Genomic DNA, 18,321 nt, shown 5'->3' with positions numbered 1-18,321 from the left:
GGGGTTAAGTGACTTGCCCAGGGTCACACAGCTGGGAAGTGTCTGAGACTAGATTTGAACCCAAGACCTCCGGTCTCTAGGCCTGGCTCTGAATCCACTGAACCACCCAGCTGCTCCCCCCCCCCTTTTTTTTTAAACTAGAAAGCCAGAGGGGCTTGTGGTGGGGCTGTTCTCCTCCCCCTTTCCTTGTGCCTGAGGACATTTCTTACGTCACCCACTCCTCTTCTCAGCAGCCCAATAGGAGTGCTTCCTCCCTCCCCTATGTGTGATAAGGTGCTGGGAGGCCCCTCCCCACCCCATGCCGCACTGAGTCTGTGGCGAAGCTGGTTCGTGTGGTGGGGCTGCCGAGGATCTCGGGGTGAGGGGAGCGTAGCTCACGTCATGGTACTAAGCTGGAGGGGAGCGGAGCGCTCGGGCCACTCTCCTCCCCTTCTCCCTCAACCCCTCTGCCCAGCAGCCCTGTCTGGGGTAAGGGGGAGCGGGAGCAGGGGGGGGACGGGGCGCAGCACTTGGTCTCTAAAAGGTCCATCGTCACGGATACTGGGTGTGAGATAGTGGTCTGTACCTAGCTTGTCATACTGTTTTCCAGTTTTCTCAGCAGTTTTTGTCAAATAGTGAGTTCTTACCCCGAAACTAGATCGCTATGGCCATTTAGTTATCCCGGTATATTTGTGAATCTGATCTATTCCATGGATCCACCATTCTATTTGTTAGTATCTGGTTGTTTTGATGATTCCTGCTTCGGGGTACTCGTTGAGATCTGGTACTACTAGGCCACCCTCCTACACGTTATTTTCATGAATTCCCTTGATTTTCTTGACCTTTTGTTCTTCCAGATGAATTTTGTTACTATTTTTTTCTAGTTCTATAAAATTTGGTAATTTGAGTGGCATGGCATTCTTAAGTAAATTAATTTAGGTAGAATTGTCATTTTTTATGTTAGTTCCTCCTACTTACGAGCAATTAATATTTTTCCAATTTTTAAAGTTGTCTGAAGTATTTTGTAATTGTGTTCATATAATTCCTGGGTTTGTCTTAGTAAATAAGTAGCTTCCTAGGTATTTTATATTGTCTAGTTATTTTAAATGGAATTGCTCTCTCTTTTGCTACTAGGCTTTGTTGGTAACATGTAGAAATGCTGATTTATATGGGTTTATTTTATATCCTACAATTTTGCTAAACTTATTTCATCTAGCTTTTTAGTTGATTCTCTAGGTATATCATATAATCTGCAAAGTGATAGTTGTTTTCTCTGCCTACTTTAATCCCTTCAATTTTGCCTTTTTTTTTGCTTATTGCTAAAACGAATATTTCTAGAACAATATTAAATAATAATGGTGATAATGGGCAACCTTGCTTCACTCCTGATCTTATTGGGAAAGCTTCTAGCTCATCTCCATTATAGATGATACTTGCTGATAGTTTTAGATTCTCCCGTATCATTTTAAGGAAAAGTCCATTTATTGATGCTTTCTAATGTCCTTAATAGGATTGGCTGTATTTTATCAAAGGCTTTTTCTGCATCTATTGAGGTAATCATGTAATTTGTTAATTTTGTTATTGATATGGTCAGTTATGCTGATAGTTTTCCTAATATTAAACCAGTCCTGCATTCCTGGTATAAATCCCACCTTAGTGAATGATCCTTGTGATATATTGCTGTAGTTTCCTGGCTAGAATTTTATTTAAAAAACTTTCAACCATGTTCTTGAAGGAAATTAGCCTATAATTGTCTTCCTTTGGTTTTACTCTTTCTGAATTTAGGTATCAGCACCAAATTTGTGTCATAAAAGGGGCTCCTTTTTGCTTATTTTCCCAAATAGTTTATATTTGCATTGGGATGAATTGTTCTGTGGAATTTACTTGTGAATTTCTCTGGCCCTGGGGATTTTTTTCTTAGGGAATTCGCTGAAGGCTTGTTCTATTTCTTTTTGTGAGATGGGATTAAGTGTTCTAATTCCTCCTTTACTAGTCTGGACAATTTACATTATTCATCCATTTCATTTAGTCAGCTATATCTGCATATAATTGGGCAAAATAGCTCTTAATGATTGCCTTAATTTCCTCTTCATAGGTGAATTCACCCTTTTCATTTTTGATACTGGTAATTTGATTTTTCCTTTAAAAAATAAAAGCTCTTATCTATTTTTTCTCATAAAACCAACTCCTAGTCTTATTTATTAGTTCAGTGATTTTACTTTATTTTAAAATATTTACTTAAAATATTTAAAAATTTTTATTTTCTCCTTTGATTTTTAGGATTTCCAATTTGGTCTTGAGGATTTTTAATTTGTTCTTTTTCTAGTTTTTTTGGTCCACGTCCAATTCATCGATCTGCTTTTTATTAGAAAAAACAAAACAAAACAAAAACTTACCTTCTTGGTATCAAAGACTGTGTATTGGTTCCACAGTAGAAGAGCAGTAAGGGGTAGGCAATGAGTTAAGTACACAGCTAGGAAGTGTCAGATTTGACTTCCCATCCAGAGAGGGACCTCCCATCTCTGGGCCTGGCTTTCAATCCACTGAGCCACCTAGTTGCCCTTTCTATTTTATTGATTTGTTTAGAGATACACATTTTCCCCCCCAAGTACTGCTTTGGCTATATTTCCACGAATTTTGTTATGTCTCCTCAATGTCATTCTCCTTAATGAAATGATTTCTATAATTTGTTCTTTGGTCCACCCCTTTCAGCAATCCACTTTCAATAGGTATGAGGTGATGAGGGCCTGCATCAAGATGATGTTAATATCGAATAAGAGGTATATATGAATAATGTTATATGGAAGTGAAGAATTTTAGATGACTCCTACTTTGTGAGCTTGAGGGATTGAGAGACTGGTGGTCCCTTCTACAATAATAAGTAAGGTAGGAAGAGGGAGGGAGAAAGTACAATAAATTTGAACATCTTTAAGATGGAGTTCAATATGGCTGTGAATTCTCCAGGTCAAAATATCCAATAAGCAGTAGCAAATGCAAGATTTTGGAGTACAGAGGTTAGGGCTAGAGATAATTGAACCCTAGGAGTTGAGTTCAAGTAGTAAAATGATATAGACAGACCAAGACAGAATCTTAGATGAACAGGCATGACATGGATGAAAGTCTATCAAAGGAGCCTGAGGAATGGTCAGATAGGTAAGGACTAAGAGAGAGCAGTTTCACAAAAACTTGAGAGAATAGAGTGTGACTATGTTGAAGGCAGCAGAGAGGTTAAGAGGAGTGAGGATTGAAAAAAGGCTATTAGATTTGTTAAGTAATCACCTATGACTCTGAAGAAAGCAGTTTCGTTTGATGTCAGAAGTCAGACTACTTAGAGTTAAGTAGAAAGAGGAAAGGAAGTGAAGGCATTGATTGTGGATAGACTTCTTAAGGAATTTAACCACAAAAGAGGGAGGAGATAGGATAACTAATAATTGGTGGTGATGATCAAGTGAGAGTATTCAGAGAATATCGTAGACATAGGCATGTATGTTGGGAGTAAAGAAGCAGACAGGAAGAGACTGAATATAAATGAGAGTGGGGATGTTAGAGGAAGCAATCTGTTTAAGGATAGAATGTGATCATTCATGCAAATGGGTTTGCCTTGGCAAGGAAAAGGTTCGATTCTTCATGTGAAATGGGTAAAGGAGATTGTTGCAGAAAGCCCCTGAGTAATGTGAGATGAAGCCCTCTCAAATGAACTCAATTTTTCAGTGAAATATAAGGCAAGTTTCCTTAGGGGGAAGTTTGGAAAGATATGAAAAATTCTGGAAAAGTTGCTATGATGAGTGGGAAGATGTAAAAAGATCTGTCTTGGTACAGTGAGAGCCCAGTTGAGATTATATACATTTGTAGTAGACCTAATGAGCATGAGTACAGTTTTGTGATTTTCTCCATCTTGTTAAGATTTTCTTCAGCACTGTTAGAATGTGCAGTAGAAGTTGGGAGTAATGCAAGGCTGAGGTTTGGCAGGGCAAAATATTTGATTCAGTAAGAGCTCAAAGGAATTGAGGACATCTTAGGGTCGGATTGAATCACCATGGGGTCAAGATAGGTAAGGGAGCATTGTGTAGCCTTGTAAAGTAGTGAATGGTGCAGGAGCTGGAGATCATTTTAATGATAAGTAGACTTTGGGGTGGCAAGGGAGAGGAAAAGGTGGAATGATGATAGATTGTGAACAAGGAACTTCAGAGTTCATGAACATGGCAAGTGGTGCAATTGTGGGTAATGGAAAGACCAAAGGCATGATCATCTTTATATATCAGCAGCAAGGTCTCTGTTAGTCTTTAAAAGCTCTTCCCAATCTAGTTCCTATCTTCTTACACCACAGTCCAATCATACTGGCCTTCACAATGCTTCTTGTATGATATTTCACTTTTGATTAAATTCTTGGGCTGTCTGTTCTATGTTTGGAATGTTCTTCCATTTCTCTGCCTTTTAACTTCCCTCAAAACTCCACTTATACCCCATTTTCTACAGAAGGTCTATCCCAGTCCCCCCATCCAATACCTTAATTCCTTCCCTCTGAGATTACCTTCCATATATTTTGTATCTTGTACTTGCATCATGTGTTATATGTTGCCTTTCCATTATGTATTATTGTAAGCTAGAGGATCAGAAATGGTTTCATTAAATTTTATACCCTTAGTGCCTAAAACAAATGCTTTGTATTTTAATAATGTTGAATTGAAATGAAATGGCTCAACTCCCAAACTTTTCTCTGCAATGGGCACTCATACCTAAATTTAACTGGATTCAGCTTTTGAGCTCAATTTTATTCAGGCCCCAACTGAAAACAGCAGATTTCCTTCATTTCACAAACCTTCCTGGAAAACAACTGTTTACTAGGGGCTTCAAGGTTAAAAAACAAAATAAAACTGACTTCTCTGGGGGAAAAACAAACAAACAAAAAAATAAATGTTTACCACAACTTAGTTCTAAAGCGACAAATAATTTAAATGTCAATGAACCATATGGTATTTTTGAAGTTATAGTTGGTAGCTAGCCCCAAGAACTAGGCAAACAAATGAACAAAGTTTATTTAGTTATTGGGAACTTAGCCAGATGTGGCAATTTCCAGGGGCATGCCAACCTCCAGTCCATGCCATCCTAGTACCCTTTCCTTGCTTATTCTGAACCATAAGTAGCTATGATTCTGTATGGTTAGACGAGAGTAAGTGCTAGTCTTCCCCTTCCTTGAGAAGGGCCAGAGTTGGAGAGGGAGGGTAGAGGAAAGAATCAGTCAAGACTGTTGGAGTCATCCAGCTCTGCCATGCTGCTGGCTTGGAATTGTTATCTCAAAAGTACCCCTGCAATTTTTTTCTTTTCCATAGCATTTTTCTGCTGGCTTTTGCGAATCCTGAACAAGAGGCAGCATGGGACAAGCCTACCTAGAGACCAGACTTTCTTTTACATACCCCAAGATACACATCACTTACCGGAGGTAAACACCCCTTTCCCCTCTATGTTAAGGTAAAGAGTAAAAGAACCACACGGGGGCACCAAAGTCCTAACTGAGTGGCAGGGTGATGGCGTGTAAGCCCTGGTGGGGCACTAGAACTGCTGTTTCTCTTCTGATCTCCCAAGACCTGGAGTTTGTAGATAGTAACCCCAGAAACACCTGTTCTTCATCCCTTTCTTCCCCCAGGGAGAAATCAGGGTCCCAAAGAAAAAGAAGAGGAAAAACACTCAGGCTAGATTCAGTGTTAATGGAAGAAACATACACAGACATAATGAGATTTTTTTGAGGGTATAAAGGAGCCAAGATACCTAGACAAGGGAGGAAGGTGAATGGGGACTCAGACAGCTATGAGGACCTTAGGGATTTGAGGAGATAGTGCTAATCTTAGTATATAGGGTTAATTCTATCCCTTCTGAGGGCTTCTTTTTCTTGGACTTGGGTTTTTTCCAAAAATCAGAAGGGTAAAGTGCCTGTAGGGCAAATGAGTCTATAATTTGAGAGAAGAAAAGGGTGGCCCCAATGGCTATATCGAGGGAAGCCTGGTGACCTTTAGACAATCACAGAGGAATTCAGGCAAAGAGGCCTTTGTTCCTCTACACCTTGACTTACCCTTAGAACAAAAGTTCCTTCCCCTGCCCCACTAGTCCATCATCAGGAACAGCCAGAGAGCCTAAGCATGACCTTGGAATTAGTTCACATAGTGTGATCTCTGCTATTTATCTGTCCCCCAATACCACCCATGGCTCTGTCACAAAAGGGGAGGGGATACTGGATTACACCAAAGTCTCTAAGCATATTGGGGCAACGCTTGAGTTTGTCTCCAGAAATGAGGCCCTAGCTCAAGCTAACCCGTCACATGAGGGATGAAGAGAAGGGAAGTTTCAGGATCTCTTGACCATGGGCTGACTTTTTAGAAAGGTCAGTAGCCATCATAGAAAACTGGGATGGAGAGAGATACTCAAGGATCATAGGGCCTTATGCTTCTGTCCAAACTCAGGACTTGAAAATGGGGAAGTCAGTCTTGGAGTAGCCTTCCTCCTTGTCTTTCGTTCAGGGACTGCTGATTGTGGCCATCTCTAGTCTTGTATATCAGCATCCCAGAAGCCCCACACCTCTAAGGCAGAGATGTGGAAATTTTCAGAGCACAGAGGCTCATTGTTAAAGGTGTCACAGTGTCCTGTGTGGCCTCGATTCAGGTCCTCATCGATATACAAAGCTTGACCACCTCCACCACCTATGAAGATGAAAAGGTCAGCAGCTATATTTAGAAAATGACTGCTAGTCAGTGTACAATAGCCATAAAATGCACTTGCAAATATATGTATCACTTCAAACTATAGTGATCGCTTTTGGAGTGATGTGCATAAAGTTCAACCTAAACCAACTGCCAGCTAGTCCTCTTCACTTGAATGTTTTGCTGGCACCTGAGAGGTCAACATGTCTTTCACAGTAAATCTGATTTTTCTAGCCTACCTCTGAACTTCTAGCACTTACGATGTCTTGTTACCATGTAAATATACTGTTTCTACTATTACCAACCCTCCTAGACAAAGGCAAAGCTTATGTCTCTTCAATATTCCCTACCCTAAAATGTAGCTGAGTTCAAGGCTGGGTAGAGGTGCTCAGCTGACATTGATGGAAAGCTATAAGAAGACTAATAGCAGGACAGTCTTGAGGTCACCGCAAGTACAGTCACTCTCCCACAAACCCTAGTACCTTGGTCATACTCAGAAAGAAAACCAGCATCAATCTCTGGGGTGGTAAGAATCTGGAAGGATATCTGGGGTGAGTTAGCTTGGGAGGATAGAAAGGCACCAGAATGGACAGAAAGGGAATGAACCGTGCAATTTATTTAATCTATGTGGCCTTGGGCAAAACACTTGGGCTTCAGTTTCCTCATGGCACAATGAGAGGTTTGGGCTAGGTGATCTCTGAGGTCCATTCCAGCTCTCAATCTATGATCCTAACACACTCAGGACACTTGGGGTGAATAATTAGGAACACACATATCTTATGGCTGGTAAGAAATAGGGAGAATAGCAGGGAAAAGGTCAAGGAGGAGGGAAGAGAGAGGGAAAAATATGGGGGAGAATCAAGGTTGGAATGATAGGGGAAGATATGTTAGGGTAGTGTATTACCTATGATGATGCAATCATTGTTTCCAGCCATGAACATGGATTCAGTTTTTGAAGGAAGATGGAAGTGCCGAGCAGCCAAGAAAGGTGAGAGTCGACTTGAGGGGTGGTCTGGGTTTTGCAGGTCTTCCACCTGTGAACTTGAACTTGAAGCTGTGGCCTGTAAAACTGTGGTTGAATCCTTTACTGGCTCTGGGTGTTTTATCACTACCCACACGTATCGCTGAACTCTTGGCTTTAGCTGTGGAGATGAAGGGCCAGAAGTATCAGAGTAAAGGGTCTGAGGACTGAAGGAGGGGCCAGGTTTTGGGTAAGGGGAGTCAAAAGGACTAAATGCTCCCCCCCAGCCCCAGAGTCACAACCTACTCTCAGATGCCCATCCACCATCCTTGTGGCCCATATTTCTTTGGTGGTGGGGCACAGGTGAGAGAACTCTTTGACCAATCAGCATATAGGTTGCTAAAGAGATTGAAATCCTCTTAAAGGTTACATTCTTTTTTTTTTTTAAAACCCTTAACTTCTGTGTATTGGCTCCTAGGTGGAAGAGTGGTAAGGGTAGGCAATGGGAGTCAAGTGACTTGGGACACACAGCTGGGATGTGTCTGAGGCCAGATTTGAACCTAGGACCTCCCTTCTCTAGGCCTGACTCTCAATCCACTGAGCTACCCAGCTGCCCCTAAAGGCTACATTCTTATCTCTATATCTTGCCTCTCATATTAAGACCCACTCACCCTAAACACAAAGCACTCTCCAGTCCCAAAGAAGCTCAGCTTGCCTCCAAACTTATTTCGATCCTTCCAGTCTGTCGATAGGTAAGCGCCACAAACCTAGAATAAGAGAATGTGAAACTCCAATCTTCATGTCAGCCCGTGGCCCTTAAAGCCCAACAACTCCCATACTCAGGTAAAAAGATGGGGGCTAATAACTACCAAAGGACCTAAACAGTCAGCCTGCATTCTGCCAAAAGGGTCTGAGCTCCCATTTACCCTTAGGGCATAAATGCCTAGATTTCACAGTATTTCTGGGAGATCTCTGAAATGAAGGGTGGGGGGAGAAACATAGGCTCCAGGAATATGCTCCCAATTTAGATACAAAGAATAAAGGATATTAGCACCAGAGGCACAACATTCTTCAGACCCTAGTGGTCAAGGTCCCACAGCGACAAGACAAGAATAGCTTTCTCTCTGTTCCAGAATACCTTGAATCTAATATTCTCAAAAATAGAATCTCTAATCAGAATATACTGATAGAATATTATTCCTAGGATACTAAAAAGACCTTCCTGCCAAAGAACATCTTCTTCTCCTCCCTCCCTATCACCTTTAGTCTTTGACAGTCAAACATCAAAGCATTTGAAATGCCAACATTAGTATATGTTCTTTTGGTTATTTTCCCAAACATCCTTTTCCTAAATGTAGGTTCCTTCTCTGTAACATCCCCCTAACATGTATACTCTAGGGCAGCGGTTCCCAGACTTTTTTGGCCTACTACCCCCTTTCCAGAAAAAATATTACTTATCGCCCCTGGAAATTAATTTTAAAAAAAATTTTAATAGCAATTAATAGGAAAGATAAATGCACCTGTGGCCATCATCACTCCCCTGGATTGCTGCAGCACCCACCAAGGGGCGGTGGCGCCCACTTTGGGAATCACTGCTCTAGGGGCATCCTTCCACATGGGGCTCCATGTTTTGTGCAGCATCTCTCATTTCTCCCAATCCTTTATTATTACTCAGTCATAATAAGATCATGAGGAGCTAGTTTATAAAGTTCAATAATAAGAATGTGCCTAAAGCCTCAGGTCTCTAGCTTTACCTCTTTCTCTGTTGTCTTGAGGAGGAGGAGAGTTGGCTCATGTCCATCACAGTGGTAATAAAGCCTAAAAGCAGAAATGACATAATTTGACAGTTATGGTGCCACCCATGATATATAGAAGAGGATAAAGAAGAGAAGTTGTATCTGGTGGAGTGAGGTAGGTAAGGAAAGAAGTCCAGATCTTTTCTCTCATACATTCAGGTCAAAATGGCTGAAAAACAGCACCATGGCAGATGGACAACAGCTCCTCAAAAGCTCAGATGAAGTTCCTCAGCAACATTCTTGTAGGCAAAACTAAGTAGGTGCCATAAGGGGCACATGGAAAACAGGACATTTGGTCCTTGCCTAAGAAAAACCAGCATTTTGCTTGAGGAAACAGGGTATGGGGTGGAGGTGGGGGGAGAGGTAGAAGCGGAGAATATAACTAGGAAAGAAAGAAAACAGGTGCGGACTGAACTAGTGCCAACTATGTCTCCCCCTCCACCCTTCCTGGGGCCTCGGGCTGGAATCTTCTTAGAGGCCAGGCCTGGCACGTGCTGTTCTGCAGTGGTTGGAAAAGACTTAAGAAATGTGGTTCAGGTTGCTCAATGTCTGTGTTGGGGCTGGCAGATGCTGCCTGTGGGAGTTAGCCAAGGAAGGTTGTTGGCATCTCCTTTCCTGGAGCATTTAGGACTAGAGTCAGAGTATATCTGCTTTAGGAAGGCCAAGCAATTGTGCTGACACTAGAGACCCTTCTCTACCTGGCAGATTCAGATCTAGTAACTGGCAGTGACCTGATACCGGTAGTGTACCTTATCAGTAAACCTCTCTCACAGCCTGGGGCAAAAAAGAGGAGCTGGGGTTGGAGGACTCATTTGTACTAATGCTCTGAGACCAGAAGCTAACACTTTTAATTCAGCATCTAGCTTTCTCGGACTCCTGGACAGAAGGAGTGGGGAAGAATGAGTTATATCTTGCTATATGAATGTTATTCTCATTTTCACTAGTTAAATCAATAAATTTCTCAAGGGCAGAGCCCATTCGTGTCTTCTCCCTTTATCCCCTAAGATTTCTGGTCCAGAGAGGCATATAAAAAGCACCCAAGAATAACATTTATTTGAGCTGAATCATTTTAGGGCAGTAAAGCCTGAAGCCAAAGAAGGGAAGGACACTTTTATCCTGGATAAGAAGCTCCAGATTCCAGTGACCACTGGTATGAAGACCTCACCCTAGGGAAATAGAGCCCCAGGCAGCAAGGAAATGAGCTTCATCCCTTTCAAAAGCCTAATTACCACTTGGCTTACCCAGGGAAGTATGGAGGAGTCAAGGCCAGGGCCCCAATTTTCCCTCCATTACTTCCCTTTCCATATAGTCTGTAGAAAGGCTGAATGAGAGAAGAGCCTGATCAAAAACCTTAGCTCAGGGATCCTACATGGGCAAGACATGGCTGGATAGGGTTACCTTGTCAGGCTATATCCATGTTGTGTAGTAGAGAAAATCAGCAGAGGCTGACAGAGAGCAAACCGTTCAGGGAGCCATGACCAGATGTCTCTCATTTCCTTCACACTGACAATCTCTGATTTGAAATTCCCAGGATCAACAGCCAAGTGCACAAACATCCTGGGAAAGGTGAGAGAAAGGTTTAGAATTCCAAGGTGGCCACATACCAGGAAGCCTTCTGGGCACCCAAACTAGGAAAGAAGAGTAGCATTTTGGGACTAGGCTTGAATGGGAATTCCCATTGTGAGAGATACCAGTCTGAATGTGAAGAAAGAAGCTAGAGAAAAGGGGCAGCCAGTATTGGTAAAGGCAGCACCAATTCCAAAATTACTGGAAGCACTATTTTCCTACTTGTAAAAAGAGTGCAGCCTGTTTACCAGATAAAGTCCTCTTTCCCCTTATGATCTCCAGACAAGAGCAACCAGGAGTTCTCTCAAGTCATATACTTGTTTGGGAGGTCAGTCCCTCAGTTTCTCTGACTTCAAAAACAGATCTTATCTCCCCTGTCCATATGGTAGTACTATGAGAGTATATGAGTATAAATTTTGTAGAAATAAGTTTCTTGAAGGCAGGGACTATTTTTTGTCTTTGTATTTCAAGCACTCTGCATTGTCAAACTGAATGAAGACCTTCAAAATTAGTGAAGTTTGCTAATGAGCTGAAGGACAAAGCAGACTTCCCAGGCACACACATCTCAGATTTCTTTCAAAATAGACTGTTCCTTCAAGACTACAGCTGTAATTCACACTTGGAAACCAACATGAAGAACTCTCTACATGCTTGAATTCCCAGAGTTGAAATTCTGTCCAAGGTGGCCTCTGCTTCTCTGAGAGCTTTAATATGAAAAATGAAGAGATAAAACTGACTTTTCCACTTGTCCTAATATCAACAAAAATTTAGTAAGCATTGACTATTCAAACAAATGACCCCAAATGATTCCTTGGGTCCCTCTACCAATTCATGGAAGGACAAGTCATTTCCATGGATGCTAATATCTCTGGCATGGAAGGTCAATCCTCTTAAAGGGAAGGCTTAATAGGAGAGTAGGAGTGTATATCCCAAAGCCAAGATATACAAAACACAAGGGAAAAGGAGCACCAGGAGAACAGTGGATTGAGAGGCTGAGGATCCCTAATGAAGAGGTAGGGAAGACTCTTAAGCCTATCAATTCTAGCAAAAGGTCTTAAATATGTTTGCCTCTGCTACCTATTCTGGACATGACAATCAGGACCTGGACTCTCCTCACCCATTCTTTTCCTCCTTCACAGTCCAGAAACTTTGGGTTTGCCTTGATGAGAGGGAGGGAGCACTGAAACTCAAAGCTGTCAAGAAAGGCATATAGCTTGGCTCATATCACTCAATTTTTGGCTTTGAGAGTGTTTTCAGTTCAGCTCAGTCTGGGACCCAATCTTACCCACCCACACTGGCTACGATCTGACTTGGATGGACCCAATATATTTAACCAGTTTACAGGGTCACATTCCTTTTTGTACTGCTGATATTGCAAAAACTTGCTATTCCAAAAAGTAAAATATGGTGCTGCTCTTTAACTCATACATTAGTTCATTTTCTGTTCCACAAAACTTTCCCTAACATTAAACTCTAGTATAGGGAGCTATGGTAATGATATGTCACTCATAGATCAAACAGCTGATAACAATGTATGACCAGGCTGCCTAGATTTGTGGAACTAATCATAGGCTCCCCCTTTTCCTTCACTCTTTAATAAGGGTCCACACTTCAAACAAAGTTTCTCATTTGGGCATTAAAATTGGTGTTACTTTCATGGTTGGTATATTTTTTGGTGTTTATATGACAGGAATTTCAGGACATATAACCTCAGAAGAAGGGAAACCTAGTATTCTGAGATTTACAAGTTCTTGATGAGAAGCCACATTCTCTGGAATAGTTCACTTTTTCCTATAGGCCTGACCATTTTGCATGTGTTACTTCATATGCCCTCACCCACATACCTAGAGTGTTTTCATTTTACACAAAGCAGAAGAACCAGGGGCATCAAGGTGACCCTAGTTTGTGCTGAGGTTTTTACCCTTTGGACCATATTTACAGGGTCCTTGGGCTGCTTTGCCCAACTCCCATGAACCAGTCCCCACACCAGCAAGGTAGGGTCCAGGAATCAGCCAAGCACAAGACAAGGCAAGACAGACAGGCAGACAGCATCAGCAAGGCAGGGTTCCAGAGTCAGCCAAATACAGACAGGTAGATAGCACCAGTGAAGCAGGGTATGGAGAGTCAGGCAAGTATAGGGCAGAGACACACAAACAGTTAGCAGACAGCACCAGTGAGGCAGGATCCAAGAGATGGCAAAGCACAGATAGACAAGAGAAGCAGGAAAATTCAGTTTTCAAACCTACCTTTTAGAAGGTGAAACACTAAAAAAACAGGAGGGGGACAGTGGACATGGAAATTAAAGAAAAAAAAATGAGACAGATAGGAAAAGATTAACAATAAGTCCCTAAATCCACAGTAAGCTCTTTTTATAGGCCTAAAGAGAAAGATATAAACATATTGCTTTTTGAAGACAAATTGTCCCAAAGTCATACATAAAGATGGCCCCTGATGGAATAAGAATTTAACCCTAGGATACCTACAGGCATAGCTCTGTTGACTTTCTAGCCAGCACCTTTAAGGGACTGTTCTGCAGGGAGGAACATGGTTTGGTTAAGAAGCAATAGAGAATGTCTTAACGGGACCCAGAGTTTGAAGGTTACTAATGTATTCTGGCTGCCCTATGCACTTATCTTCTGCAATAGTTTCTGACTAGCCTGAAAGGCAGTTCAGTGTGCAAACAATGACTGAAGGTACCCCGACTTTCCACTCCTAGAAACCAATCTCATCTCTCAAGCCCAGATTAACTTTAAATTCCCAGACAGATGGGATGGGCCAAAGGTTGTCCACACTTCCCTTTTGCCTCATCCTCCACCTTCCTCCCACACATGGAATATATGACTTTAGGGTTATCCCCTTCATAAAAATTATAAGCCCTAATGATTTTTATTCAGAAGGGTCTTGAGACTGAATGGAAAGATGCCCAACTGTCTTCAGGTTAGCCAAGAGAAGGACTCCAATATAAACTCAGAGCCCAAACACACACACAAAATCATTTTATACATGCCCATTCCTCTTACAAGCTCAAGCTTCCTGTGTTCAGTACATAGACATTGGCATCACACTCCCCAAATGTCAACCTACCCTTGAGGAAAAGGGAGAGGATGGAATAGGTTGCTCATGGCTTGAGGCGTAAACTGAAAACCAAATCAACTACCTCACCTTTTATGCTTGACAGTGATGCCTTTCTGCTTCAGAACCGCCTCATTGGCCATTTGCAAGAGATAGATCTCTTTTCGGGAGAAGAGACGGATAGAAAAGGCTTTGTCCATCAGCTTCTCAGGAGATACTGTCTGATGGATATCCCTGACAAACTTACGGATATCCTGCTTCACATTCTCTGACTCCACAGTCTTTCCAACTCTTGATTTGTAGAAGAATTTGAGAATTGACAAAGCAACTCTGTAAAGGACCTTGTAACCCTCAACCAGGAAGACATCAAAGACCCGAGCAAAGTAATTGAGTGGGAGATCCCCAAAGAGCCACCGCAGCCAGTCAGAATAGACCTGAAATACATCCTCTGAGGCTTCTACTAATAGCCTGTGGGCTGCCTGGCAGTATTTGGTAGCAAGGTCCCCAAATGTCATACAGGAAGTCTCAAAGGCAAGAAAGCTCTGGTCAATAAACCTCTTATTGGGGTCATTGCAAGCCAAGATATGACAAGTTTTCTCAAAACACTCTGCTTCATCAATGCTATAGTGCAGGAGTAGGGCAACAATGGCTGGGAGTGTTGGGCAATAGGAAATGTCCGGGAACTGGTTAGCAATACAAAGAAGGATCTTTTGAACAGCTTCTTCTCCCTGTGGATTCAGGCAGTAGGTTGGGGCCAGACTATTTTCCACAAACTCGGGCAAAGGGAGGCTAGAGGTGCTTCGTTTGCCCACAATCTTTCCTACAATGTCACTGTAAACACTGGCATCAGGTGTGACTGTTCGACATGGAATCTCCTCAATCAGCCGTTGGTAAACCTTCCCCCTAAGACTATGGCTTTTGGCCCAGTAACCTTGGCGTGCCAACTGTTTTATCTCCTGAAAGTCTACGTTAATCATGTTCTTGGGTCCTAGGTCTGGAATCATAGCTTCCATCTTGTCTGGATCCACAAAGCGGTTATACTCTCGAGTGCCCATGACTCAAAGAGGTTTCACAAAGGTAGTAGGTAGTAGGGGGAATGGCTTATCTTGGCAGCACAATCTTGCACCTGGAGAAGAAAAAAAACACTGGCTCTAAAACTTCATTCATCTTAGAGGGTTTTCTTTTATTTGCCCCACTATAGAACCTGTACATTTAGGGGGAATTAAAAAAAAATCTTGAAACTAGGATTTATTTAAGTCTGAGTTAGATAAATGAAAACACTAAAAAAGAAAGGCTTTAAATTGAGATGTTAAGACTCAGAGATCTCCTCATATAATATAGATAACTACTAGGTCATATAGTATTTGCGCCAGTATTTTTATTAATAAAATAGGAACTGGAACTGGGATTTCATTTGCATAAGGAACTCCCAAGTGAGGAAACTCCCTTTATCAATTTGGGTCAACATCTTCTCTGTGACTTATATAGTTTCTAGAGAGTTGCCTACAACACTAAGAGGATAAATGACTTGTAAGAGTTACAATTCAGTATTTGTCAGAAAAAAGAACATAAATTCAGGTCTTCTTGGCTTTAAGTCTAGTTTCTCTATCTTCTATACTATAATACCTCTTATATTAATGAAAAATTTCCTAAAAGTGTTAGGAACAGGTTGCAATGAAAGGGTTATCACAGTCTCCTCCAGAGGTAATTGAGGAAAACCAAAGAAAATATCTCTACTTGATTTAGTACAAAAATGTTTCATTCAGCATATAGATGCTTATAAAGTTAAGTTAGTTTATAAATCAAAACATAGACTTTAAGTGAGCTGGGGGAATAAATAATTTAACATCCAATCAGCTGAGTACACAACATCTAGATGTGTAATATTAAAGTACACTGAACTTTGAGAGTATGTAGGTTGGTTTCAGCTTGCATTGATCAAATGAATATTGTTTAGCTTCTATCACACCTGGCGGGTACATAGTTCTTTATTCCACTTGTGACCTTTATTTCTATGAATAACCAAGCAGTTAGTTTTGGCCTAGGAATAATGGAATCACATCTCTTAAGAGTTGGAAGGGACTATGAGAGTAAAATAAAACATTAAAGGCACTTATGGATGTGTCTCTGGATATAACATGCTAGATTATATAGTGATGAGAAGACAGTTGAGCTCTCCCCTACTATGTTTGTGAATGTAGATATCTATCACTACTCTTTCCTTAACTCCTAGTAATATGGTTTTTGTCTCTACTCCTTAGCTGAAATTGTTATCTTCAAAATCACCAGTAACTTTTTTTTTTTAACCCTTACCTTCTGTCTTAGAATCAATACTGTGTATTGATTCCAAAGGAGGAGAATGGTAAGGGCTAGGTAGTGGGAGTTAAGTGACTTGCCCAGGGTCACATTTGAACCCAGGACCTCCTGTCTCTAGGCCTGGCTTTCAATTCATGAGCCACCTAGCGGCTCCACCAATAACTTAACTGCTAAATCCAATAGTCTCTTCTCTGCTTTCACAATCCTTAACCTTTCTACAGTTCAAGTCTTTCTTTTTGTTGTTTTTTTAAAAACCTTAACTTCTGTGTATTGGTTCCTAGGTGGAAGAGTGGCAAGGGTGGGCAATGGGGGTCCAAGTGACTTGCCCAGGGTCACACAACTAGGAAGTGTCTGAGGCTGGATTTGAACCTAGGACCTCCCATCTCTAGGCCTGACTCTCAATCCACTGAGCTACCCAGCTGCCCCTCAAGTCTTTCTTGATACTCTTTTCTTCTTTAGAATTTGTGACAGTGTGCCCTCCTAGGACTCTTCTTTCTTCTGATTATTCATTCTTGGTTTCTATCATTGGTCCTTTCTTCTTCTTGCCATTGAGTAGGTATCCTCGAAACTATGTACTTGGTCCTATTGTCTATGTTCTCTTCAAAGGTAATCTCATCTACTCCTTTTACTTAAATTATGATCTTGATGCAGAGTGTGTGTATTCAGTCTGTCCTCTCTTGAGTTTTGGCCTTCTCTCTCTAAATGCTTTCTAGATATCCTCATTTGGATGTCCCAAAACCTATATTTTAACACTTCCAAAATGAAATTTGTTTTCTGTTTTTGCTGCAGGTTAAGTTTTCATGATTATATAAATGTCCACCAAGTGCTTTATAGACATTATCACTTCATTTGGTCCTCCAACAACCTTGAGTTGGTATACTGGTGTCATTCTCATTTTAGAGATAATAAAAATTAGGCTTATAAAGAATGACTTGCTCAAGCTTATCTGGCTAGTAAGTGTCAGAGATGGGATCTGAATTCATGTCTTCCTAACAACCTGTCCAGGACTCACTCCATCCATGCTGCCTATCCTAATATGTTTATTTGCATGGCTCTAAAAGCTCATCTGTGAATCTCAATAAAGACTTCAAGCCATCTATGCCTTCTTACACTGTGCAGTTCTTATCCATGTTCTTTCATAAGTCTTCCATAAAGGATCTACCCAGTACTGAGTTTCTTAATATTTTATAGATACCAACATAACATTTAGACTATCTGATGCTTTCCATACATAACAACTCTTTGTCCTTTCTAGTCACACATATGCCTGTTTTCTTTTCTACTTGCTTGTAAATCACCACTGGTAATATGCCTCAAAGTACTAACACCCACTACATGGCTTTATGTTGTCCTTTAGGTCAAATACAACTTTGATCATTGATATTGTATTATTCCTTGATTTGCCATACAGCATCACTGAGGTAATAACATTTAAAAGATGTGCTTTAGCAGCAGGGAGCAGCCTGCTAAGCAAATTGCACTGTGTAATTTCCCAAATTCACTGAACTGCGCAAAATCCCCAAATATGATCTTGCACCTCTGTAGCCCCCAGTAGTGAGAATGAACCCCAGTTTGCAAGGTGTCTGGGTAGCCAAAGCTTAGAAACAGTCAGACATGTAAGCCTGCTCCCTAGCATGAGAAAAATAAATATTATATGAAAATTACTGATGCAGGGGGGCAGCTGGGTAGCTCAGTGGACTGGGAGCCAGACCTAGAGATGGGAGGCCCTATGTTCAAATCTAGACTCAGACACTTACTAGCTGTGTGACCCTGGGCAAGTCACTTAACCCCCATTGCCTATCCCTTACCACTCTTCTGCCTTGGAGCCAACACACAGTAATGACTCCAACATGGAAGGTAAGGGAGAAAGACAGAGAGAGAGAGAGAGAGAGAGAGAGAGAGAGAGAGAGAGAGAGAGAGAGAGAGCTGTCTCTTATAC

General features: G+C 41.4%; 1 protein-coding gene across 1 annotated transcript in view; it reads right to left on the bottom strand.

The window, feature by feature from the left end:
* Positions 1–4,737: 4,737 nt before the first annotated feature.
* The window catches only part of TBC1D24 (TBC1 domain family member 24), a 37,857-nt gene continuing 24,273 nt past the window's right edge, over positions 4,738–18,321 (bottom strand). The window contains exons 3-9 of the mRNA XM_044656726.1: positions 14,157–15,192; positions 13,241–13,258; positions 10,827–10,985; positions 9,387–9,450; positions 8,304–8,399; positions 7,576–7,813; positions 4,738–6,671 (exon numbers count right to left, since the gene is read on the bottom strand). Of these exons, the coding sequence (XP_044512661.1) occupies positions 6,514–6,671; positions 7,576–7,813; positions 8,304–8,399; positions 9,387–9,450; positions 10,827–10,985; positions 13,241–13,258; positions 14,157–15,121 (1,698 nt within the window). The 5' untranslated portion in view covers positions 15,122–15,192 and the 3' untranslated portion in view covers positions 4,738–6,513. The remainder of the gene's footprint in view (positions 6,672–7,575; positions 7,814–8,303; positions 8,400–9,386; positions 9,451–10,826; positions 10,986–13,240; positions 13,259–14,156; positions 15,193–18,321) is intronic.

Source organism: Gracilinanus agilis, chromosome 1 (genome assembly GCF_016433145.1).
Source record: "Gracilinanus agilis isolate LMUSP501 chromosome 1, AgileGrace, whole genome shotgun sequence".
In the NCBI taxonomy this organism is placed as follows: domain Eukaryota; kingdom Metazoa; phylum Chordata; class Mammalia; order Didelphimorphia; family Didelphidae; genus Gracilinanus; species Gracilinanus agilis.
The sequence above is the reverse complement of the archived record's forward strand: the minus strand, read 5'-3'. Positions and strand labels throughout refer to the sequence as shown.